Raw genomic sequence first — 27,617 nt, 5'->3', positions numbered from 1 at the left:
TTCTATTCAGCTGTTAAAGCAACAAAGGATGACAGTATCACCTATAAAATATTCTTGCCATAAATGCTTAACCTGAATCATATCAATTTTATAGTAAACACTCCCTTTTGGATCTCCAAGCAGCACTGTGACAGTTGGCAAGAACAGGAGCCTTATGGGAGGTAGCAAAGAGGGAGCCAAAAAGAAAATGGTTGGTCTGCTTTCTAAGAAAGATTGCTAGGATGTGAAAGCACTAGCTATGAGAACTATTGGAAAAACACTAGTCACAAGAACTCAAGGAACCAAAATTGACCTGATGGCCTCAAGGGTCATGTTTTTGAAATGAGCCTTGCTGATATGCAGAATTATAAAGTTGCATTTAGAAAATTCAAGATAATTACTGAGGATGTTCAGGGGAGAAAAATTGCATGACTAACTTCTGTGGTATGGATCTTACTTATGAAAAATTGTACTCTATGGTCAGAAAAATGGCAGACCATGATTGAAGTTTATGTTGATGTCAAGGCTACTGATAATTATTTACTTCATATAATCTGTGTTGTCTTTACTAAAAGTCTCAAAATCAGAGTCAGAAGATCTCTTATGTTAAGCACCAGTAAAGTCTGCCAAATCTGGAAGAAGATGATGGAAATCATGACCCAAGAGGTGCAGACAAATGACTTAATAAGTCGCCAAGAAATTGACTCTGGAGAGCACTGGAAAAGGCAAAGAAAAGCCTTCCCAATTTATTTCTCAACTCGTAATGCCTTCTTTAGAGAAGTTAAAGTGCTGAAGAATGATAAGTTTGAATTGGAAAAACTCATGGAGCTTCATCGTGAAGGTAGTAGTTCTGGAAATGCTCCTGGGAATGAGGCAGGTGCTAAAGTTGAGTGAGCTGATGGATACAAGCCACAAGTGCAAGAATCTGCTTAAAATTCAGACTTAATGGTGACAAATAAAAAGTCTTATTTCTGGGGAAAAAAGTTTACAGGAAACACAAGAAATAGAGTGAAACAAGTGAAATAACACTATGAAAAAGAAACATAAATTTGGAATGTGGGATATTCTATAGGACAACTGGCCTGGTCTCTTCAAAAAGTTTTTTTTTTTTTTTAAGTCAGGGAAGAAAATATTCTACCCTAAAAGGAACTAAAGAGGCATAGCAACCAAATGCAATGCATAAATCTTAAATTGATTTTAGTTTGGGGGAGAAAAACTTAGCTATAAAAGACATTCTCAATGTGAAACAATGGTCATCATGAAGAAAAAAATAGAATTGATCCTAACATACAACAGTAAGGAAATATTTAAAATAATTATAGTACTTTCACTATATAAACTATTTGTTAATAACAATAATAATCACAACTACTCTCAAAATATAGACTAATATAGTTTAGAATAAATGATATTTTTATAATATAACAGATTGACATGAAAAAACTCAAGATATTTTGACCCCTCCCAAAAAATTGGGGAAATTTAAATATAATATATGGATATTTAATGACATTAGAAAAGTATTAATTTTCTTAGGTATGATAACAGTGTTGTGGTTAGCTTTTTATTCTTAGAACATTTATGCTGAAATATTTAGTGGTGAAGTGTCATGATGTCTACAACTCACATTCAAATGGTTCAACAAAACATGCACGTGTATGTAGAGATGTAAATGTGTAGACAGGTAAAGAAAGCACATATAGGAAAAAATCAGACTTGGAATATTAAACATGAAAAGAAATTAATTCATTGAAACAGTACCAGAAAACATTTTATGATATTTATCTGTAGGAGCTCCACCTTCATCCAAAATGGTGTACAGAAGTGCTTTTCTAAATAAACATAATTAACTATGAATTATAACATACTAGTCACCATTCACCAGTTTTCAAAAAATAAAACTATATTTTAAACTAAAACTGTTAATTAACTTGATTGTGGTAATCATTTCACAATGCATTCATATATTAAAACGTCACATTGTACATCTTAAAAAAAAATCACCGTGCAAGCTAAATGTGTATTTTTTTCCTCAGTCATACCTCAGTAAAGCTGAAAAACCTAAAGCTTTCCAAGACATTGCTTAATTTTTCTTTTGTTATTAAGTATGAAATCAAGCAACTATAGAGTATAAGGTTGTTATGAATTGAGTTTATGTTATGACCTGAAAATTGCTATCTTGAACAAATCCCCGACATCAGCTTGCTATGTTTTTAAAATTCCTCTCTTTTCCAAAAACAGTAAAGAAAACCTAGATTGCAAATAAATAAGGTATTTTTAGAAGTGGGAGGGATGGGAAGAGCAGTTATTTTGGCATTTTAGGTGCCTTTTTACTCAAGCAGTAGAAATTCTAACTTTTCAAGGAAGTGTTAGATAATTAGATAAACGGGGACACAGGCAGATAAGGTGGAGGAGAGGGAAGATGGTCTGGAAGATGGCGTCATGCCCGCCTCCAGCATAAGGGGACTTTACTTCTTCTAAATGAGTGTCAGCTAAAAAACAAACAAACAAACAAAGAAAACCGGTTAAAACCCGACAGCCACGACTCCTCGGTAGGGAGAAGGACTTGACCGGACAGGACCCAGTGCTCACTGTAGTATAATTAACATTGTTAAACCCCCTCCATGGGTTTTTCTGTATACTCCATGAGTAAGGACATGCACAAAGGGGACAAACATGACTAAGCATTCCAGGGGCAAGGGCCATCAGTCAATTAAAAGACCACCTCTAAGCAAGGATATAAGAGAAAGGGAAGACAAAGACCACCGCGATTCCCCCTTGGATCAGCCCGCCTCCCGTCCTCGGAGGTGTACTTAGAAATCCTTTAAAGTCTTTTGCTACACAGCGTACTTCGTCTCCCTTCTGTAATCTTATCTTTCAGGTAAAATAAGGACTGGGGTCTTTTCTTTCCTATTGGGTAACAGAAGGACTAACACTCCATATCTCAAGCTGCCTTTAGAATGTTTAAGTGGCCAGATGGTCTGTTCTGGAAGGCACGTGGATGTGAGTTGGTTGTGACCTAAAGGGACAACTTAATGGTGGTTAACAACTAATAATCTACACAAAGCATATTTTTACACACAGAAAGCGCAATAGCATTCAAGAACAGGAAAAGCCACTTCCAAGTTCTTAATGGTTATGTAATGATTATTAATCTGTTTTTTCCCCAAAATACTGGTTTAAAAGATTATGTCCTGCTAGTTAATAAGGAGCAACACTATAGTAAAGAGAGCTACAGAGGGTGTTTTCTTTTTAAGATTATAGCTGTATTTTGCAGCAATATAAGCCCATTTGCTAGTCCCCCTACTAAACTTAATTTTTTGAAAACATTTCCCCTCCTTGAAAACCCCTAGAACAGAGACTGTTCTTTCGAAGCTAGTCAAATGCATTATCGTTAATATAATCATGAATTCTCCTCGCTGAGTTTACAGAACATGTCAATATGCCATCTTACAGACAGCAGAAAACCAACCTAATGGGGAAACTGAGAAGTCACACAGTTAAATTATGTTTTTGCTTCAAGAATGTTTTTTGAAACTAGTTCATGGCTCCTTGAAATCGTGTTTTCATATGAAGACTAAAATTCATACTAAGCAATTCTTCAGCTACTCCAAAAATACAGTAGAATGTTGATAGATTTCTGGCTGCATTTTAAATCTATCTCTCCAGTGAATAAGAGTAGCAAAAACCAAAGTTTCTGTAAAGTCTTCAGGGCAAAACTTCAAGAACAGCCAAGTGCTTCAGAAATCATTATTATAATCAGAATACTCTTTTGTACTTAGAAGACTACAATACTTTTTTTTCCCTCTACAGCACAAAAACTGAACCAGAGTTAAAGAGTGAGAAAATGAACAGACTTTGGAAGGAACCGTGAGAAGATTTCACTTAACTATAGATTCAAGAACAGTTTAAAATATTTTAAAATATCAATTGTTAATTCCTTATACTATGGTTGTATCACGCCCCTTTCAAGAGTTCCCTACCTTGCCAGTGAAGGTGAGAGGTCAGTACTTTCATTCACTTTCTTATGTGCAATTTGTATGCATTATGGGATGTAGAAATGTTTGTAATATTTGATTCATCAATTCCATTTATAGGTAACTAAGCAATACACACAAAGACATACACATAGATTATTCACTGTGAAGTTACTTATAAAAGCATTAAAAGTAGGCATAAAAAGGCATTAAAGAGAGAAATAGTTAAATTATGAAAAATCCATATGAATATCATGCAAAAATTTAACATGGTTTTATAATGAGTGTGTACTACCTTTATAAGAAACTATTTTGCAGGGGAGGGTATAGGTCAGTGGTAAAGTGCATGCTTAGCATGCACAAAGTCCTAGGTTCAATCCCTAGTACCACTATTAAAAAACAAAGCTAAAAAAATAAATCTAATTACCCCCCCAAAAAAAACAAAAAAAGAAACTATTTTTTCTACCTTTACAAGAAAAAGAATTTAAGTTTGCTGATACAGTTTGATGTCTTGACAACATTCATTTAAGCTATATATTATTAAGCTGCCTGATTCATACTCTACATAAAAGGCTTTGATATAACTTAAATACTTATTGTATCTCATATCTAGTTATATTATTTAAGTTCTATTATTGTTATTCTATTCATGGTGGATCATTGAAGAAACAAAGGATGAAGATCGTATGTTTAAGAAAATATAAATATTATAATGTTTTTAATCAACATAAGAACAGTTTGCACAGACATAGAGAACAAATTTATGGTTACCAGCGGTTAAAGGGGGTGAGAAGGGATAAATTGAAAATTCGAAAACTGCACCTCTTGGGAGTGATGGAAATGTTAGTTATCTTGATAATGGTAGCAGTGTCACTGCTGTATACATCCAACAAAATTCATCAAAGTGTGCATCTGAAATATGTGCAGTTTACTATACAGGAACCATACCACAATAAAGGTGTTAAAAAAAAAACTTTCATATATAAGAATAGTCTGAATACCCTGAAATATGTCACAAAGAAAACTAAACAACTTTAACTGAGGATAATTGTATTAATGAGGAAAAATATTATATGAAATAAAAGGTATTCAATTTTTCTCCAAAAAATAAAAGGAGCATCTCTGTGTATAGCTGAATTAGACGCATGCTACCAAGAAGTTCAGCCTTCAGATCAGACTAAGTAGCACCCAAATATTGGTTTTTGTTTGGCAAAGTGCTTTAAAAAGTAATTTGAACACTTTTAGGTAGGTCTTACACTCCCTCCTGATGACAGGAGTCTCCAGTCTAGTAAACGTCACACACACATTTGTATTTGCTTTCTGTCTTTAGACTTGAGCCCTCCCTGGAGTATCTATCCCCAGTTACACTATATTTTGCCCTCCTTCTTCTCCTCCATCTCCTCCTTCCTACAAAGTCAGGAACTCTACTTCTACAAGTTGGGAGCCACTTTCCTAATTAACCTTGGACCATTTCAGCTAAAGTTCTGAAAACTTCCAAACTACTTCTCCATATTTTGCCCTGGTGGAAAACATTTATCAACTCAAAGAACAATTTTCTCTTAGACATATTATTTTACCTAAACAGAAAAAACAGTACCATGACCATAATTGTTTAAAACATGATACATTATATTCACCATTTTGAAGATTCACAATGCACAAATCCTACAGTAAATAAATCTGCTTGTATTGGTTTAACCCAGCGCACCTCTAACTTGTCTTGAAACTTTCTTCCTCAGAACATTTGTTAACATGAAAAAGAAATGGTGTTCTAAGGAACACAACTGGACGCATTGCAATAAATAAAAGACAACTGAGTGGATAGATCACTGGTAGAAAGACAATTCCAAAGGTGCTCGTAAATAAATTAATGGGAACCAAAAGGGAAAGACTTCTGGAAAGCCACTTGATTCTGTCCTGAGCTCTTGTAAGTTCAGGCATTTCATCACAAAATCAGAAGAAAACAATGTTGGTCACTTCATCAAATTTCCAAATAATATGAAGCCAAGAGGAGTTGGAAATGTATGGAAAAAATCATGATCCCAACAAATCGTGACAAGGCTGGAGTTGGGGTCTATTAAAATAGATGAAAATTTAGTGAAAATAAGTATAAAGTCTTCATTTGCCTCCCCTCTCCCCCCCCAAAAAACAAAACTGTACAATCCAGAGTGAGGAAACAAGACTTTACAGCTGCATATATGAAAAATACTTAGGGGTTTTCATCAGTGTCAGTCAATAGACTTATGGAGCCAGCAAGAAAATTACTGTAATTTTAGGCTGCATTAGTTAGAAGTAGAGAAGAACTAGAGAAGTTCTCTTCACTGTCCCTCTCATATATGCCCCCCACGCCCCATCTGGGGCTTTATTCAAATCAATGTGCAACATGTTAAGAAAGAAGTAGACAAATTGTAATGCCTGAATGAGCCAAGGGCATTTATTCCAAAAATAAAAACCTTAGTAAGAAATATAATAGGTGATTTCTAGTATTTGAAGAGTTGTCATGTGACAGAGGTATTTGATTTATTTTATGACACAGGGCAGGGATGGTGTACAGAATCAAATGGTAGATGCCCAGAAGAAGATGAATTTCAACCTAACAAAAAGAAGCTTTTTTAACAGACCAGTTCAAAGATTGAGTGGTCTATTCAAGAGATCATCATAAGTTAATGACCACAGAGCCAGAATGTCACTGAGGGAATTCAAGTACCATGAGCAATGTAAGTCTGGATAACCTTTAAAGACCTTCCCAACATTGAGATTCTAAAATCCTATCAGAGACAGGATTACTACTTGGAGACATTACCACGAACAACGCAACACACTCTATATGGAATCGGGGATATCAGTGCCAGCAGGTACTGGAAGCTAACTTGAGGGATCCGATTGTCATTTTTCAGAATTTTGTGAGCCCAGTGTTAAACACAGTCATTGTTTAAATTTCAATTATATAACAGTACAATGAAATAAATTATATTAAAAACAAAGCTGGTAAACACTCAAATTTATCACTTCCTAATGTCACTTTGTTAAGCTGCAATTGACACTTGTAGGATATTCACACCTTGAAAATCTGCAAATGCTACAAATCAGGGCTATCAGGGCATTTGCTTTTTGAGAGCAGTTGTTCATATTTATCATCGGCATATCACATCAGTAATAATATTTCATCAACATGTATGTATTAAGCTCCCATATATACAGACTGTGTGGAATAGAAGTATAAAATCAAAGCAATCTTCCTCGAGAAACAGGAAAATCAGAAATAGGAAGCAATATTTGGACTTTTAAAAGTGATTTGCCTACTTATTGAATATATTATGGTACATTTATATAATAGAATACAGTCTTTAAAAAGAATGATGTAAATCCATTTGTATTGGAAAGATACACAAGAAACTACTCGCAGTAGACTCCTCTGGGAAGAGATATCGTGTACCACTTTTTCTTAAGGTTTTTTAAAATTTATTGTATTTTTAGGTTTGGGAGAGGAGAGGTAATTAGGTTTGTTTGTTTGTTTGTTTTGCATATAATTGACACATTTATTATCAAGAAATTTTAGTAGGTTTTTAAAAAGACTGTTTTGATTTTACAAGACTGAAAGATGACAATCCAAGATGGCTTTGTAGTCTTCATGAGTTGGTGAGGTGAATTTCATGATGGGTAACTGTACAGCTGCTTCTATTTATTGGCAGTACCCAGGACCTCATGCATGCCAAGCACACGCTTTACCACTGAGCTATCCCTCCTCCTCCTGGTATACCACTTTTAATACAAATGTTGGCTTTTTTGTCATATGCCTGTATTATTTTAATAACGATAACGACAAAGCTGTAACCAAACACAAAGAAAAGAGGTCAACCTTGGGCTGACCTTGACCACAAGGTCAAAAAGAGAAGCAGCCACAAGGAGAGAGAGGAGAGGAGAGTGGCCTTGACAAAAGTTGTAGAAGCAGAGATAAAGTTCTTCAGCTCAGAGGGCACTGCACTGGACGCCTCCTGCTAAGGGGATGACGATTCGTCCTGACTGTTCCGATCACCTTCCACCTCCTGTTCTTCCAGAGGGCCAGCTGCAGAGTTGATATTCCTGCCTTCCTCACTCACTGGGTATCCTGAAAAGAGGTTCGCATCTCGCAGTGATCTTGACCCCTGGGGGACATTTGACAGTGCTAAGCCATCTTTTTGCTGTGGAAACTGAATGCAACAGGTATCCAGTGAAAGGAGGCCAGGTATGTTGCTAAACATATTACAATGCATAGAAGTGCCCCCACAACAAAGAATTATCCAGCCCAAGGTGTCAACAGTGACAAAGCTGAGACTCCATGCACCACTGTTATTTAAAGCTACCTAAGTGGAGCTCTGTTCTTTAAAACCCAAGACAGTCTAGCCAAGACCCAGAGATTCTGTCTTCATTAGAAAACATGACCATAGAATCTGAACGGACATTTAAGAAAGCCTGCTGGTCTCCTTAAAAATAAATGCCATGGATCAATATCACTAATTATCAGAGAAATGCAAATCAAAACTACAATGAGGTATCACCTCACACCAGTCAGAATGGCCGTCATTCAAAAATCCACAAATGACAAATGCTGGAGAGGCTGTGGAGAAAGGGGAACCCTCCTACACTGCTGGTGGGAATGCAGTTTGGTGCAGCCACTATGGAAAACAGTGTGGAGATTCCTCAAAAGACTAGGAATAGACTTACCATATGACCCAGGAATCCCACTCCTGGGCTTGTATCCAGAAGGAAATCTACTTCAGGATGACACCTGCACCCCAATGTTCATAGCAGCACTATTTACAATAGCCAAAACATGGAAACAGCCTAAACGTCCATCAACAGGTGACTGGATAAAGAAGAGGTGGTATATTTATACAATGGAATACTACTCAGCCATAAAAACCGACAACATAATGCCATTTGCAGCAACATGGATGCTCCTGGAGAATGTCATTCTAAGTGAAGTAAGCCAGAAAGAGAAAGAAAAATACCATATGAGATCGCTCATATGTGGAATCTAAAAAACAAAAACAAAAACAAACAAACAAACAAAAACAAAGCGTAAATAAAGGACAGAAATAGACTCACAGACAGAGAATACAGACTTGTGGTTACCAGGGGGGTGGAGGGTGGGAAGGGATAGACTGGGATTTCAAAATTGTAGAATAGACTACACTGTATAGCACAGGGAAATATACATAAAATGTTATGATAACTCACAGAGAAAAAAATGTGACAATGAGTGTGTATATGTCCATGAATAACTGAAAAATTGTGCTGAACACTGGAATTTGACACAACATTGTAAAATGATTATAAATCAATAAAAAATGTTAAATAAATAAATAAATAAATAAATAAATAAATACCATGGAAAGTAGCCTGGAGAGGGGTTAAAAATGTTACACCTGACCTAACAACTGACAGAGATCATTTATTTTTGGAAAAACCATGTAAGTGGTATGTCACAAACATTTCCACAAAGTATCACAATACTCATTAGAGAACTCGATTTTCTAGAAAAAAGTTTTTTAAAAATTCAAATATCAACTTCTGTAATAACATGTTGCTATTTTTGAAATCATGAAAAGTAAATGAACTGGAATTGAGTTCAAATACCAATTATCATTGTAGTTTTAAACCCATTAAAAGTGGATACAGTTGGCTACAGGCTATATACTTTTGTAGTTTTTACTTCTCTTGCAGTCCAGTCTGCATATCTGACACCATTATTACTTCATAAGAACTTAGCAGCCTACTTATTTCTTTAAATACTAAGGCATATGGCGCTGGGTCTTATCCATAATAAATCACAATAAATATTTTATTAATTGAATAAAAGGGTTGTAAACAGATTACTACACACATGACCACTTCACCTTTGCCAGAGTTGGCTGGAGTTAAGTAATACCAGAGATCAGTTACTACCCACAATATAGAAATTTTAGATACTAATATCCCAAATATTTAATATTTATAATTAACTCTCTCCTCATATGGCAATATGAGACTACCAGAACAAAAGGTACTTCCGAAGAAGGTAAATATTTCCCTGCAAAAATACTCACCAATGACCGTGTAGTTTCAATGTATCCCCACCTACCCTCGGCCCTATTCTAACATACTTTCTTCCTAGAATGTATGGGCAGGGCCATTATCTAGCTTCAGCCATTCTTCTGCCAAAATCCCAGTGGGCTCAGACAACTGAAACAGGTAGGATCAGAGAAGAGTATCCATATACCTGGGCAGCTGAGGGCTGAGCTGTTTGGGATGCTAGTAAAGCGAACATTGTGGGTAGGTAGCGGGAGAAGGAGATCAAACAAGACAGGGACCAATGGGAGAGGTAACTGGCCAAGAATAGGCGAATAAATCTTAGAGTATGGACCAAAAGCAAGTCGTCTGAAGTGGTAACACATGAATGAATATGATGGGAACTGGGTGAAAGTGTCCAATTAAAAGCCAGACTAGTAGATAAGATAAATGAAGCCAAAGCCAAGATGGACAAAAGAGCAGCACAGAATCCCAGAGGCAGCCACATGCTCAAACTAGGCAAATGTGGCCTATGTAAATAATGTAAGGGCCTGGCACAGCACCCCAAAACACAGGGGCAAGGTCAGCATTTTTTCTTTTATGTTAGGAACTACTCACTGATACCCAGACACAGGAAACTGAGTCTTCTAAGAGTGGTCTCTACCTTAGACAAATTTTCAGTGCTACCATCTTAAAGGCCACTTATGTAAATCACGTCAGTAATACAGGCACAGCTATCAGCACTACCCTCAAGGGTCTAGTATATAAAGTATATAAAGCCAACTGAAAGGAACTGTCCTTTAAATAATTTTAGCAACAATAAGAAAATTGAGTACCACATAACCCACAAGATAAGAACCTGGATAAAGACAGAAAATAAACAACCATTACTATACTGAAGAGTAAAAAATAAAATTAAAAAAAAATTGGTAGCATATGACACAGTTAAACTAAAGTGGGGACTTAAAAATTTTGCAAATGAGAAAAATGATGTATCATACACATATCTAGGGGATAAATGTTACTGATTACAAAATTCCTCTATCTGGGATTTCTTTTTGAGGATTGAGGCTGAAAGCAAAGGTTTTCTGCTCAAACAGATGAAAGCTTAAAAGAATAAAATACATTCTGAGTCTAATGTGTCAGGGGCTCATACACAGAAAATAGAAGGTATACTTCAGATCTCTCAATTCAAGGATACTTTTTGCCATAAAAATAACTTTCTTTTTAATATTCCAAAAATGGTAACATAAATTTTGCCACCAACACATAGCAGGCCTCATACAGAACTTGATTACAGAACCAAAGCAATATTCATGAAAGTATCCTCAGAAGTAGCTGAAATTCAGTGTTTAACTATGTACAGAAAGAAACTATATACAAGAACATAAAGCCCTGGTTTCTTTACAGATGTGATTTCTTAACGTTGGAGTTCTTCGTTTATGAAAAACTTCCAGATGCATAACATGTATAGTAGGACTAAGCCACGCCGTCAAGCTCGCTGCTTAAACTCCTGGGCAGTCGTCAGTCTGTAGGGTTCTGACAGTAAATTTAGGGGATACAGTTGGTTCGGTTAAACCTCTTTTTTGCAGCTTACAATAGCTTTGGCTGGCATATATGATCTTTCCAGCCTTTAGTATATGTACAATCTAGCTTTGCTGCTTTACTAATAATTGTCTTCCCTCAAAAGGCAAAGTAACTAAAGTAATTTTAAAAAGAAAAATCATTTTATTCTTCCAGACTTCCTGGAAATCCATAGTTTAAGACTGTGTATTAAGGAGGAAATTAATTGCTTGTCAAAACTCAGTAACTTGTACAGTTGTCATTCTATTATCTGCCCAATAAGACAGTCAAGGCAGGTGCTGCACTTGGCCAAACTACCGTCTACAACTATACAGTAAACAGCATCGCTGTTGACAGTGGACGTTCATTCCAGTGGGAGGAAGAGTATTGTCTTTCAAACTTCCTTTTGCAGTACTTCTTACAGTATGGCTGTACCCAGATTTACACTTTCACTCTGAAAGGTACTACATATATCCCTTCAGTATTAGCTAAAGTGCTGTTAGTTCCTGAAAATTTTTCCTACTATTATTTAAACACACGTGCACAATTCATAAATTCACATTGTACTGTCAATTTAAATTTCAATAGATAAACATCATCAGTTTAACAGAAATAAGAATCAGATCAGTAAGAAAGTCTCAAAGATCTTAGAAGTATCTTTAACAACAACTTTCTCATATTATAAATTTTCTATATGAAAAGCATAATTTGGGGATAGTTATTTTTTGTATACTACTTCACAAACCAAGTATTAACTATTAGTTTAAAAATCTATTGCTTTAAATAAATATATAAAAAGGCAATGGACTGCTGTAACTTGGTGAGGAAGCCCCACATTAGTATCTAAAATTAAAGACTAAGTAAAAATACAAAGAAATTTGAAAAAAAAAACACAAAAACTGTCATAAAAAACAAGAGCAATATTGTGACTTGAAAGCTTTAAAAATAAGTTAACTTTAAGAAAAAGGATGAAGTGAGATACTGATTTCCTGATGCACAGTACCATGCTCAGTTACACAGTGCACTTTTCCAGCTTTCCAGCACTACTTCTATTATATCTCCTTTGCTGGACTATTACAACTCATTAAAGAACAATACTATATCAGCAGTCATTTCTGGATTCCATTCATTTTAATAAATAATTTTGCTTCCATCATTCCTTGTAATGTTTCTAGTTACAGAATTTTGGAGATGAGTTCTGTATTGGCAAGCATACAGTATCTCTAAAGACAGAGGAAATGGAATCACACTGGGGACTGAACTTTCAGTAATTTTATAACAGTTTCCTGTGGAGTCCTGAAGTTCTTCGGAGATACCTCAGGGGCCATCATGGGGGAGTGGGGTGAGCAGCAGAAAGAAAGAAAGAACATGTAGGGCTTTGGCCTCTGCCCCTCTGACCTCCGAGGTCAATCATTGTGTGTGTAGCTAACTTTGTAACCAGTTTCATATAATGGCTTTTCTCATAAGATTTCATTTTTTTCTAAAGGTTGAGCCTCTTTGAGAAACGTTGGAAAACCCTTGAACACTTGACCGCTAAGATTTGTATTAGCTTTAATACGTTTTGGCTGACAAAGCCCTCAGAGAAAATGTTTTAAAAGGCATGGGGATAAGGATATTAGTGTATGTAAAGAGATAAACCACAATAAAAATTCTCAACCAAGTCAAGTTGACAGATCTTCATTATGATCATTATTAGCTTTTATAGCTAACTTTCTATAGAGAACTCTACCACAAGCCCTAGAGATACACAGATACAAACCAGAACCCCGGACGTGGAGCTCACAAATGAGATTGGTAGAAATGGACTCCCAACCCACTCCCTCAGGAAATGGAATGCCATTACTCTGTGAGACCTCTTAGCAGCTAGTATCAGGATCTGCCCACGAGGGCCACCTGATCCTTAACATACTTAACTCACTTGACCCTCAACCAGATTGATAACCATTCTCAGATAGGCAGCTATTAGCTTGTGTTCATTCAAATTTCATCGGCTCTGACCTTGAGCCCTAATTTTTTCAGTAAAAAATGATTTTTAATATTCCAGAATTTGCTGGCAAGGGCCTAAAATTTGCCAGCATTTCTAGCCTGACTTTAAAGTCAAAAGGTTGGTTTTCATGCATGGTTTATGGAAATGTTTTTATCTTATGATCATATCATGTACATCTTAAAAATGCCAGCTGGATTCTGGAACCCCTGAGACAAATCGGAGTTTCATAATTCCTAGAAAGATAATATAAACCACTTACCTTTAATAACTGCCCAAATTGAACTAAGATACAGGAATGTTGAGAAAGAACTGGGTCAATTTTCCAGGCATATTTAGTTCTAGCATTTTAAGGATCAAAAATAATACCACTTTTCTGACCCTGTAATAGAGACTCCTATGGAAGGAGATTCCTATAAGATTTTTCTCTCCCATTAGCTACTACAAGAGCAAAAGAGGATGCTGGAGACAGAGCTATAATGGAGAATCCCTCTGACTCTTTAACAATTGTCCAGACTTATATTATAATAGAAACTCTAAAAGCTACCAAGCTTGCTAAATATGATGGTAAAGAGGTATTATTCCAAGAGATTACAGGATGTGAGTGGCTTTTCCTCCCCTTTTTCACTTTCCTTACATGTGAACTCTAAATTAAGAAATTTTACTTTTGTCAAAAACAAGTATACTTCTAGTTAGACATATTCTGACTCTTAATATTACCATAATATACAAGCTAGTGCTGGCTACAATTCATCAAATTTACTCAGCCACTTAGCCTAAATGTGAGAACCTTTTTAAAATATCTGCTGACAACATTTAAAATACAAGAATAAAAATTTTATGTACATAATCCAGAAGCCTGGATTTCTAAATTATGAATATCCAAGTGAACAGTTTTTGGCATTCCTGGCAATTCAGACTATCCAATTAGACTAAGGAACACAGTATGAGAAAAATTAAGAATGCATTCCAGCTATGAAATTATGTGGTGACTGAAGTTGAAATGGAGACTCCAGATGAAATTATGTCAAAAGCATGATAATGATGCCAAATGATTCTTGATTTTGAGAAATTTCAAAATATAAGCACAAAATCCCCCAACTGGTAAATTCAATTACTTTTAGTTAATTTCTTCTAGCTACTGGAATACCAGCCTCAAGTTCATATATGTGAATTTATCCACTAAATAACTGCACTTTTGACTAATAAAAATGTGAAATTTATTAAACTATTTTAAATATCTTAAAGCTGATAGTATATTCTAGTCTTCAAATATAGACGGAAGAAATTACTTGCTCCCTCATTTAAACTTTTCCATAGCAAACAGAAGTCAAGAGATAGAAGTTGTCTAGGAATTCAATTGAGAAGGAGCAGACAGAACAGAGGAAGTCCCACCATTCAGCTCAGTTCCTCCTCCTTGTGGTCACGAAGGGAAGATGCCTGCCATCTGGTGGCATTTCTTCAAGGAATCCTATCATTTAAACGACACAGAACAGTCATGTGAAGGAATATATGACGCCAATGAAAAGTGCTCAATTTTAATTTGTAAGTGAACTCCACTTACTTCTGCTTCCCACTCTCCTGCATCTCCTCCTTTTTAAAAGTTGATTGAAAAATATTTTTTAATTATAAGGTTGCTGAACACATCCCCAATGAAACAGTAACTGTGCATGTCTAAGAATTCAGTATGCGGGTGTGTCACAGTCATTTTTAACACAAATTCCAAAAAAAACTGTTAAATATCACGGTGCATTAAACCACGGCATGGAACTTCACCCGTACTGGCAAACCAGGGAGGGTGGAGATGTTTCTATGCTTAGCGGTCACTTACTGGGCTATTGCCTGCAGCCCAGACTGACTCATATATTGTTTTCACATCCTCAGCTTCCAACCACCAAGTGGTATTTAGAAAGTGGAAGGATGGTATAAAAATGCTTTTTCATAATAGGTTTTGGATGATTTCCACTCAAGACAACATAGATTGATATTATTTGATGAGAACCTCATGAGGTTCCCCCTGCAGCACACAGCACCCCCCCCCCCGAACTGTAAGACAGTCCTAATTCTGGCATGTTTCCCTACCAGTTGTCAATTACCTAATCTTGTTGATGAGAGGATGCCCTTCTCCACTCCTAGACCTAATTTTGACATTCAAATACTCTTTTTTAATATGCTATGTAGTTGATTTTGCACAGTTACAAACCAATCAGAAGCACAATAGGTTATTAAGGCCCTGAGAGGCTACTTGCATCTATACATCCTTCAAATGAGCTAGAAAAAATTAATCCCTACGCAGAATTTATGCCCTTCTCTTCAATAATTCCCAGCTCAGGAAAAACAGAATTACTAAGGTAAGAAAGAGAAAAGAGTACTTCAAGGATTTGCTTCTTAGTAATTTTCAGACAAGAGATACAGAAGAGAAGCTAAGATACAAGAACACTGCTTCAAGAGGTAATTTGTCCCCAGTCCTTTGGGTGACAGGGCATTTTGCCAGTTGTCACTACTGAACCAACTAAAAGTGTTACACCCAAACTGCTGTACTCATTAGGACTGAAACCATTTAACATGAAGGCTTTGAGGCACTCAGATGCCACACTGTATTGTCTGGCTTTACAAGAGGAGGGGACTGCCTGCTATTCTCATTTAAATAACACTTATGGCATTTTATTTTGCTTTCTTTTTGCAACCCGTTTCTGACAATTCTTTACCTTACATAATTGAAAATCTATACATATGTCCTTACTTGGTGCACTCTTTCCATTCATTGGGTAGCTGGTTAGGAAAAATGTACAGTGTAATTGAAAAACCATGTTAGTAGGAAATATGAGTTTTATATGATAAAGTAAATTTATGTTAGCAAGGTAATTTAAAGGTCTTCTCATATAATTGGAAAGGGTACACAACCTTAAAGCTACAGTTAAAATTTAATTCCACCATCAATGGAGAAGATGCCACAAAACCAGTTACCAGAGGCTGTGTCACTCATATTTATGAATCAGAGATACTTCTACTTGCCTACATTTGAACTTACTTTGTATATAATCACTATCAGAGACTTGGAGGGTGTGGAAGGACCTCAGAAATTATACAGTATGTCTTTCTATCTCTAATTAAGCTCTCTGAGCAGATGACTAGATGTGCTACTTTCGTCATCATCTGTGAAGGCTGAGGACCAGGTCTGGTGGAAATGTTCAGTCCCACCATGCAGGAAGCTTCAACTCTTATTCAACCTGAATCTCCCTGTTTGCAGAAGTAATGTAGAAAAACAGGTCACCATCCTATCTACACAATCTTTTATATATTAGAACCACTTTTTATTTCAGTTGGGTATCAGTGTATGCAAACCAAGTATCAGTGTACCTTCATTTGGCCATAAATTCTTGGAAAACCAAAAGCCAGGTGAGGCTATGCAGATCAGCTTTTATCCATGGCTAGAGCTTTCATATGTTATCAGAAGCCAGATTTTCTCATGTTAATGATTTTCTCCTTCTATGAATTTCTTTCCCCCTCGCCCTCTACCAAATAAAGAAAAAAAAAATCCATAGTATTTACAGTATGGAAGAAGCTTTGGTCATGCACTCCAAAGCATACTATACTTTTTCTCGGTTGTACTTCTCATGCCTGTAAATTCATGTCATTTTAAAATGTCTGTCATCCTCATTGAAATGTAAGCACCAAGAGGGCAGATGCCAAGTCTGCCTTATTCATCAGCATTTTCCCCGTATCTAGATATTTAGCACACAATAGGCTCTTCATACCTGGAGAACAGACAAGTGCCCTTCAAAATCACTCTAACCCAACACTCCTATATTAGGGATATGAAAATAGAGTCTGTAAAAGTCATTCTTGTAAATGATTTCCCCAAGATTGTTAATGGCAAAGCCAGGATTAGAACTCTGGATTCTTTTTTTTTTTTTTTTTTTTTGCACTATTTTTACCAAAATTTTATTTGTTGTAAGAGAAAATCAATATACCTTATTCAAAAATAAGATTTAAGAATAGATTAAATACACTCTTTGGGACTCCCCCAAATTTCACTCATTTGTCAGACATAATATCTTCAGGATTTTTTGTTGAACTGATTCATAGATCTATAGTCTATCACTCCAATGACACTCAAGCAAGCCCTTGATCAGGAAAAGTTCTTTATCTGAATGTAACAGGGTCTATCATTAAAGCAGTCTTATTAGTCGATCCTGATTGCTCCTCCAGAAATGCTGTCATGGAAGAAAGCCCACTATTGGTCATCATAACTGGAACTACAGATTCTTTATTGCCCATTCACATTCTCTGTCCCTTACGCCACAGAGGTTCTTATATTTCATACCCTGGGCAGGCAACACTACTCATGAGTAAGGTACAGAAAACTCTATGATCTTAAACATCTTTTGGTTGGCTGCCTGGTTCCCAGTGTTCCTTATCAGCTGGATCATAGAAACCTTCCCATAAATATGCCTACTTTGTATGTACTTTATGTAGGACTCCAAGAACAGAACCCAAAACGGAATTCTACAGCCACAGGAAAGAGCCAATTTATTCTCTCCTACAAAAGACAAGTTTTAGAGAGGCCAAGCCACAGATGCCAGCTGGATTTCCACAGTTCAGCTACTGCTAAATCAAATATTCTGCTAAATAGAACTCTAATTTGTATGGTTTTTTTTTTAATTTTATTTTGAGGTTTCTTTAAAGCAAATATTCAAAAAATAGAGCTTCTCCTGAGCACACAAAAAAAGTAAATGTGAATTTTGGGGAATGATGATGTGATCTAAAATTGTAGTGATGGTTGCCCAGCTCCATTTTTTTTCACTCTTTAAATCATAGATTTAAATATTATAAAATATACTTTAAGAAAGCTGTTAAAAATAAGTGTGAAAATGAGTCAGACAACTAAAGTACTTCTTTTCAAAAACATCTGGTATCAAAACTGTAAAGACACTCTTTATCCCTTTATACTCTTTTAGTGTAGGTTCTATCTACTTCGATTATGGTTTACCTACAAGGTCAAAAGTTCTTCCAACAATTTTGGTAAAAATAATTTAGTAGACTAATACAAATATCTGTAAAGAACCCATCTTCATTGATGTAGCACCAAGAGATACTGACTTACTTGATTATCTGCATGAATGATCTACAGATATAGTTGTTTAATTAAGCACAGCATTCTAGTCCAGAACCTACTATCAACTAGCCATGGAGCTTTGAGCAAGTTATGCATCTCCAAGTCTCAGTTTTCCCACCTATATCATGTGTCCCCATGGACCAGATTGGCGTTAAGTAACACATAAGATTTTAAAAAGAATAGTAACTGCTATTACCCAATAAATAGCTATTACTATGCCAGACGTTAGGTCAAGTATCAACCTATGATGAGGAAGGTAGCATTAGCCATGTTTTTGCAGATGAGGAAACTGGAACCCAGAGATGTTTAATAGTGTGACCAAGGTCACACAGTTATTTAGTATCAGACCCAGGATTTCAGTCCAGAACTGTCCAGCTCCAAAACCTATACTCTCTATTCCTCCTCAGACTTCGGGCTTTTGATTCTGACAGATGTGGAAATGAATCTGACCTTGTCTTTACTATGTTAAGTTAGTCACCTCCTCTGAGTCCAGCTTCTCCAGCTGTAACATGAGATTACCAATACTTAACTCTCAGGGTTGTTGTGAAGATTAAACGAGAGAATACTTCCCTTATAATGAAAAACCATTCAATAATAGCCTTCCTTATACCTCTCCCACAAAAGTTCTTTCTAGTGTTTAAAAAAAAACTTTCAATTCTATGATTTCCTTGTAGCCTACCTGGATAAACCTCACTGGGACTGAGTTCTATCAAAAGCAATTAAAGTGAACACAAACAACACAGCATTCGGCCTTTGCTATCAGTCCTTGGCTCTGTGATGGAGACTGTCAACAGGAGTGTCAACTTCAAGGGGTGGGCATCTGTCCACAGGAACTGGGCTGAGGTAACAAACTTGTCTCACTCTGCCCTACAAACAGATGTCTGGGTGACAACTCTTAGTCACTGCGAACCAGGGTGAAACCTAAACCAGGTGGGAAGTGCTATATCTCCTTTCTAATCCTCTTGGCCAGCCCATTCATTCCCTAAAACAATACCTCACCGACCACAATTCAAAATAGCTGGTTTTCCCCAGGATACTATTTTCAACATGATGCCTTAATTTTGATATTGTCTAATTATTCCACAAGCAGAATAGAGTGTTTCTATGCTAGAGATCTGTCAGCAAGAAACCTGTTTGATTCTGTGTGTTGGAATGTGCACCTTCAAAAGTATACCTCGAGAGTAACCTGGTGAAAACTGGTGTAATGTGGAGCTCTAGTGGTGGCAAGAAAGTAAAGCAGCCATTAGCCAGAGCCAACAAAAAAAACGAGGAAATCACCATTTATTTATTTATTTGTTATTATGGTGAAATCAACATTTATTATTAAATTAATATATTAAGAAGAAAATGGAAGATATTTTGGAAGATTTAACATGAAGTGAACTCTAAATGTAAAGACTTTCCTACAGATTACAAATTAGACCTCACCAACCAGCTTACATCAAACATCATAAAGCAGTTAAATCCCCCAAAAAACTAAGCTCGGTGCCATGGCTGTCACTTTTCTACTCTTTATCAAGTTCACTAAGAATCCTATTAATTAACCCTAGTTATTTTTCACACAGCTAGCAAGAGTATTGTATACAGAAAATGCTGGATTCTAAGTGGTATGATCAGTGAAGTCCCCTACCAACTGTCTTGGGAATTTAAATAATCCCTGCAGGCTGATGAGGTTGTTGCGAGTTAATTCCCACACTGGAAAAGTGCCTTCCTTAAATTTCTGACTTCTGAGGTCTTTCCCAACCTAAAACAGCTAAGAATGAAACCTATAATTTCAAACATTAACTCTGTCTTCCTGTTACCTAATGTATATGTGTTCTCAACTGAAAGGGCTTCATTAAAAAAAAAAAAATACTGTTCCATTATGGTCATCAATGTAACAGAACATAAATATGATGTACAACCAGGAGCTGACATTTGAAATTTCTAAACATGGTGCCTAGTTTAGCTGTGTCAAAACAAATTATCATGAGGAAAAAAAAAAAAAACTAAGAATGTAAAAATAAATAAACAAAGGAATTAGTCTTTCCATGCAGTATAAGTATCTAAATATCACGTTCTTGAACATGAAAAAAAAAATGTAAGACACTTACTTTTCTATACATGATAGTAAAAGAAACCAAAATGTTCATAAACACATTAACAACATTTATCTGAAACAACAATCTCAAGACTCATTGGAGTTTTTCATGACCTATTAGTTGAATCCACTAGACACTTTCCAATGGACATATTCCAAGGGCTTCTAAATTTGAGGCCCGTAGATGACCAACTACCAAGCCTCAGAGGTCTGTGAAGGAAGATATCATGGTTACCCAGGGGTTTTTATTCATTGATGTCTCTCTTACCCATGCTTTTACTAGTATGCTGTCATCATATAGTTCCCTAAAGCTACACAGAAAAATGGTAAAAAAAAAAAAAAAAATATATATATATATATATATATATAAGCCTTTTCTGAGAAGTCATCGAGAATGCAATAGTTTGTAATGAGAAGCTCAACATAAAGAACTAATTTCCTTTCAATCCACATCTTTAGCTACAGAATAGGAGAGAGAACCTTTCTGATAGAAAATAAAAGCACTTCAAGAAGTGAAGGTGGCTTACTAACACAATCATATGTCAAAAACAACAAATAGAAACCTGCACTAATGCAACCACTAAGCGATTCAGAAACTAACATGTTCTGCAGTCTTTTTCACCACACACATTAAAATTGAATAAAATTGAAGAATAATTTTCAATCTATGAATCTAAGAACGTTGTCTTTGGACAACACCTTGCCTGTATTTTCTTTGGTGATTATCTCTATCTTCTTTGCTTTCCCTTAACAGACCTTGGTATGCTTCTTAAAATAATATTTGGGGCTTTATTTGCCATTCTTTTACTCAGACATGTTGGTTTTATTAAAGTAAGTTGGGTCTGCATTCTTTCTTTACTATTATTACAGGCAGACTTGACAGACACAGGACCTTTGTTTTAAAATGCTCTGCTATGGAGGAACCCTTGTTAAGTAAGTTCCATTTTACCTGCCGGGCAGTTGCACTCTGAAGGTGCTTCTCTTGCAATTCTTATTTTAGCCATATGTTCATAGGATTTCTGTAGGAAAAGAAGAGATATTAACAATCATCAGTAGCATTAGAGAAATGGATTCTTTAGGGACTCTCTGGCCATATGCTTGATTTACTAGCCTACATAACTAATGTTTACATATGTACTTGGACTTTAGTCAAAAGGTAACAGTACCCAAGCCCTAAAAAAAGAAAATGACCATTGACATGATATCAAGACTGCTGGACATCTTTCTCCATTCTTCAACTACCACCACTCTCTGTCTCAGCTCAAGCATATGCAGTCAATGCGAAAAACCAGCATGAACATATTGCAGATCTAGGTAAGCTATAGGTTTTAAAACAACCAATATTTTATACATAAAGGTCAACTGCTTATCATGCAACTACTGCCAAATAGCTTCTCCATTCGAAGGGCAAGTTCCAGAAAACACCCTAACTGTAGTCTAAAGCACCCCTGGTTTTGATGAACATAACATAGATTCTTTTCAACTCTCAACTCCAATGGCTCTGCATTCACAAATACCCCTGCCACTGTATCCTTTACAAAAATTAAAGCTATTGTTTTTTTTCTTTTTAAACGTTGAATATGAAAACATTCAGTGTGCGAAATAATTCATCTGAAATCATTGCAAAGTTATTTCACTTTTAAAAGTGATTACCATTTGTCTATTGATAACACCTATGGCTCTAACCTTCTTACACCCTATGAAGGATATAACAGATGTTATCTCTGCAAGGAATATTCTCCACAACACTGGAAAAAACTCACACATGATTCCAGAAGCTAAAAAGAGGTAAACCACCACCCTGACATTCTGGCCACCCTTCCCTTCCCCCTTTTAGGCCTCCATATGTGTCTATCATGCAAACATTAAGAAAAGTAAGGGAAGATGACAGAGACAGAAAGGGTGATACCAAAGGATGTGCATATACAAATACATGCTACAGTGAGCACAGATGGCCTAGCACATGTATGTACACACAGCCATACCAAGTATGCATACAGTAGGGTAGAGGCTGGTCATGTACACAGAATCACGCCTGTAAAAGATGTTATCCACCTGCAAAATACCCCAAGCTTTCACACCTGAGCCAGAAGTCGCTCCACTTTCTCTTGCACCACAGCTTTGAGCTGATCCAGGCAATCAGGCAGCAGACGGATGGAAGGGTCCCCCTTGGCGGATTCGAGAGCTGCGATCCTCGCCTGGAGGTGGCTGGTTTTCACCCCCAGGTACAGACAAGACATCACGGCCACCACTGACAGGAGGACTGCCAGGGCCGCGCAAGAGGGCACCGTCCCGGCACAACGCTGAGGGGATGCGCTCGGGTCCTCGGAGCTCGGCTCCCGCCCCCCTCCTTTCCCTGCGTGCTTCTTCACCAGCATCGTGGCGGGGTCGGCTGTCTGGGCTTTGCCTCCTACCCTCTACCACCTCCAATAATCTTAAAAGAAAGAAAAAAGACGATTCCTCCAAAGTTCAGTCCAAGTGGCTGCACAACTAGTTGGGAGAGTGGGAGCCGGGGCGCGGAGACTGACCGTCGCTTTCCTCAGCGCCGAGACCGGCAGACGTGGACCATCCTCCGCTTTCTTTTCCCCTTCCCAGCTGCGAGTGAAAAAGCACCCTCAGTCCCAGACTGATGGCAGCAAGGTAAAAATCGGAATGAAACCCTCCCGGGTGTTCCTCCTGGCCCCTCAGAGGACGCACACCTCTTCAGAGGTCCCCAGAGCGGCCGCGCGGGGTCCAAGGGACAGCGGCCGAGGGGCTGTGAGGGGCCGCCGCTCGCCCTCTCCACAGAGCACCGGACCTGTTGCGCCTCTGTCAGCCTGCCTTATTTCTGCCTATTCGGTGTTTTTTCGCACACCGACCTGTGTTTCCCACCTGGCTGCAGTTCCCGGCAAAAATGCTGAGAGAGACCGCCAGAGCGCAGTGCAAAAGGGGTGGCCGAGGGGGAGAGGACAGAGGAAAACGAAACACCCAAGGAGAAAATGCGAGTCGCGAAACCGAAGCCGCGGCTGCCCGAAGTATCTCCGCAGCCTCGCGTGTGCGAGCCTTAAATACCCTTCGAGATGCTCGTGTGTGAGTGTGTGTGTGTGTGAGAGAGTGTGTGAGTGCGCGCGCGCTCGGAGCGCGGCGTCCCTCCCCCGACCCCCTCCCGGCGCCCGGCCTCCAGCCCGCGCTCCCGCCGCAGAGCGCCCCCCTTCCGAAGCCCAGGCAGAGGCCCGCCTCATTAGCATAATATATTCACCTTCGCCCAGCCCGCGGGCCGGGCCTGGGAGACCCCCCGAGGGGCGGGGAGCTTGGGTGGGAGCTGAGCCGGAGGTCTTTCATTAGCATAATATATGCGAATAGCTGGAGTGGCCACTGCGATTGGAAAGGAGCTTGGCGACCCCCCCCCCTCCACGGAGTAACTTCAGCGTCCCCTAAGGCCACTTCTCCCGCCTGGGCCAGGGGCCGAAGCGGGGTCTGCCGTGGGGAGGCGGCAACGCTGGCTAGTTCTGACTCGGCCCAGCGGCCCCTCTATATCCCGGTTAAATATGGAGAAATGGCCTCCAGGAGGGAAGAGAGAGAGCAGAAAGCTCTAGCGCTCCAGGTCTTCACTCTAGAGGCGGGGGCTCTTGCCATCTCGCTCTGGTGTAGCCCTTTCCCCTCCTCCCTCACCTTCCCACATGCCCAGATGCCAAATGTCTGGCTGACGCCTGAGGTACGTCTCCCCACTTCCCTTCTCTTCCCACGGCCGCGCTGCAGTCTCCGACTGGGGGAAGTTTGCTCTCCCCTCCCCCGGTTTCCTTCTGTCTGACGGGGCTGAGTCTCCTCCCCGCTCTGTGTTCCTAGTCTGTACTAGGGTGCTAATGCATTTTCCTGATTCCCTGTTTTGTGGGACTGAAGAAGGGAGTGTTGAGGTACACACATTTCTCGGGATTTCGGAAAGGACTGAAGAATGAGGTCAATTTTTCCTCTTACCTGACTCTCCTCATGTTTCTCCCTCAGGATCAAATTACAAGTTCCCTAATGGGATTTTTGAAAGTACGTAAAAAGTAACATTCTACATCTAATTGACTTTGAAGAAAAAAAAAATCTCACCTCTTAATCCAAAGAAGTCCTCCTTATCTCCTTCTCACAAGAAATATCATCTATTTTTCCTCTCCTTAATCAAGCTAACCTTAAGTTGTTGCTCATTAATATAAACAATCAACAAAATACTACACTAAACTGATCTTTCATAAACATAAACGGGTATTGCTAGGTATGAAGCAGAGTAAAGATGTTTCAACATCTCTTGATAGAGGACACAAGTTTGAAAAAATTAGGGGATGAAATAGACACAGATCGGAGGAAAATGGTGATTATTTTAATAAAATCAAAAGCCTAATCCCTTATATTTGCATTACACAGTTCACAAGACAGATCCCAGATGGGCAACTTGGCATCATCTGAGAACTCATGCAAAATTCTAATTCTAGGCCCCATCCAACATCTACTGACTCAGAAACACAGCAATCTGTATTTTAACACATCCTCCTAAAGATTTTGAGGACCATTAAAATTTGAGATCACTAGGGTAACACTTCACAAAATATTTTCAAATGCATTTTTTCATTGGAACCTCATAACCCTGTGATGCAAGTAAGTAATTAGCATATATATATAAAGAAACAATTTTCAAGTCACATTCAATTGTAATTAAATGTATTTCCAATTATAGCACCAGAGTGGGTACAAATTTTGTAATATGTCAACACTTTCTGATTTTCCAATTACCTCTCTAAACATTTCTTAGTTTCCTTTGCAGGCTTTTCCTCGGCCTATCCTTTAAATGTTGGTGCTCCTCAGGACTCTATCTTATGACATCTTCTCTTCTAACTCCATACACTCTCTCCAGTAGTGCTGTCAATTACTGTCCTTACACTGATGAGTCATAAACCCATATTGCAAGCCTAAACCCCTCTCCTGAGCCATATAGCTGTTCCACTCGGATGTCCTATAAAAGTTCCAACTTGACCTGCATCTTATATCCAAACTCAGCTCTTCCTTCTTTATTTTCCATTTCAGTAAATGGAGTTGCCATGCAGCCAGCATTCACAAGCCAAAATGCCCAGTAATAACCTTCAACTTCTCCCATGCCCTCCTCTCTCCATCTACATAAATTCCTTCAATACTTTCTATTGTCCTGAGGGTAGAAATTGTTTCCTACAAGTCACCACTTGGGGTCTGTCATCTCACCTTCCTCCTTTCTCACCTTTTCCCTCACACTCTCCACACCAGTTCCTCTAATGAAAGTCTGGAAACAAAAAGTATGAAGAACTCTTCTTTGGGGTAAGGCACCACTTTCTTAAATTTTAGTATAAAGACCATTTTCTATGCTGATTGATGCTGAACAGTAGGTCACACATTTAATTTGTGGTTTTGTTAATTTTTAAAAAAATTTTGGGGGAAGTAATTAGGTTTACTTATTTATTTGTTTATTTTTAATGGAGGCACTGGGTGTTGAACTCAGGACCTTGTGCATGTTTAGCACACACTCTACCACTGAGCTATACCCTCCTCCAACACATTTAATTTGGATGATACCATTTTCTTATATCATCTTTGTGGAAATTGGCCATGAGAAGGTACATTAACAACTCTTGCCGGCTCTCAGGAATGCCAGCTCTTAGTAGATAGAATTGGAATTTTGTGGATTTGGGATCTTTATCCAGAGGATTAGTTTTTACTTTATTTCTTTGGTGGGCACAATACCCTAGAAATGTACTAGTCATTAGTGCTAGGCTCTCAAATCCCAGTAGAGTCTTTGCATTAAGCACAGAGAATGTGAGGATCAAGAAGGCTCTGGGCATTTGAACCCATGGTATTCTGTAGATTCATCAGAGCACAGTTGTTGTTTTGGTTCCTATGTGAAGAAGGATTCAAAAAAGTGAAAATAGCACTAAAAATGGTAGAGTCTAGCTAACTCGATTTTATCAATTGGATGAAATCAATGATATCAATAGCAGTAAAAGGCAAGCAGCTGGTTGTAGAAAGGTATGTGATTGCAGGACTAATGGACTCCCAAAGATGTCTACATTCTAGTCCTCAAAACTAGTAATGGGGAATGTTACTTTACTTGACAAGGTGGATTTGCAGATGTGATTAAGGATCTTGAGATGAGGAGGGCCCAATGTAACCACAAGGGTCCTTATAAGAGGGAAGCAGGATTTTAGAGTAAGAGGAGATGATGACAGAAGCAGAGGTCAGAGTGATGAGAATACTAGTTTTAAAGATGGAAGCCAAAGAATATGGGCAGTCTCTCGAAGCTTAAAAAGTCAAGGAACAAATGCTCCCCTAGAGCCACTGGAAGGAATGCAGCTTTGCCCATTCTTTGATTTTAGGTCTTCTAACCATCAGAACTATAACTAATAAGTTTGTGTTGTTTTACTCACTCAGTTTGTGGTAATCCGTTACAACAGCATTGAAAATGAATGGAATCAGAGTCACAAGTCTTCATCTGCTACAGCATCACGAGTGGTATTGTAACCCCCATAATGCCCTGAAACTCAAGCAGACCCTGTAATAACAATCCCTGTTTCTCAAATGTTTACGCATTCCTATTTTACTGACATGCCCACTGGGAAAGAATTGGGGAGATATGCCTTCTCCCATGTCATGTAAAATTAGTATACCTTCTATTGAGGTATATAGAACTGAATAAAACATGTTCTCTTTCCTTGATGCCTCCCATTGGTGCAACTGAAAAACATTAAACTAAGTCAAGCTGTCCAGTCACTCTCATCTCCTCCTACTAGTACTAGCCTAGCCAGGATCTTGACCCAGGACTCAGCGTTACGGCTAGAACTCCTGTCCCCAGTCTCCAGGTTCTCCCCCCCACCCACCCCCAAAAAGAAATCAACAGAGACT

The 27,617-nt window shown here is 38.0% G+C and overlaps 1 protein-coding gene and 1 pseudogene across 1 annotated transcript in view; one reads left to right on the top strand and one right to left on the bottom strand.

Moving 5' to 3' along the window:
• Positions 1-23,845, bottom strand: part of COL25A1 (collagen type XXV alpha 1 chain) — a 415,084-nt gene extending 391,239 nt beyond the window's left edge. The window contains exons 1-2 of the mRNA XM_010981063.3: positions 22,814-23,845; positions 21,682-21,751 (exon numbers count right to left, since the gene is read on the bottom strand). Of these exons, the coding sequence (XP_010979365.1) occupies positions 21,682-21,751; positions 22,814-23,110 (367 nt within the window). The 5' untranslated portion in view covers positions 23,111-23,845. The remainder of the gene's footprint in view (positions 1-21,681; positions 21,752-22,813) is intronic.
• Positions 63-920, top strand: LOC105089920 (small ribosomal subunit protein eS1-like; annotated as a pseudogene).
• Positions 23,846-27,617: the final 3,772 nt, after the last annotated feature.

Source organism: Camelus dromedarius, chromosome 1 (assembly GCF_036321535.1).
Source record: "Camelus dromedarius isolate mCamDro1 chromosome 1, mCamDro1.pat, whole genome shotgun sequence".
NCBI lineage: Eukaryota > Metazoa > Chordata > Mammalia > Artiodactyla > Camelidae > Camelus > Camelus dromedarius.
This window is presented reverse-complemented; position numbering and strand designations above follow the sequence as displayed.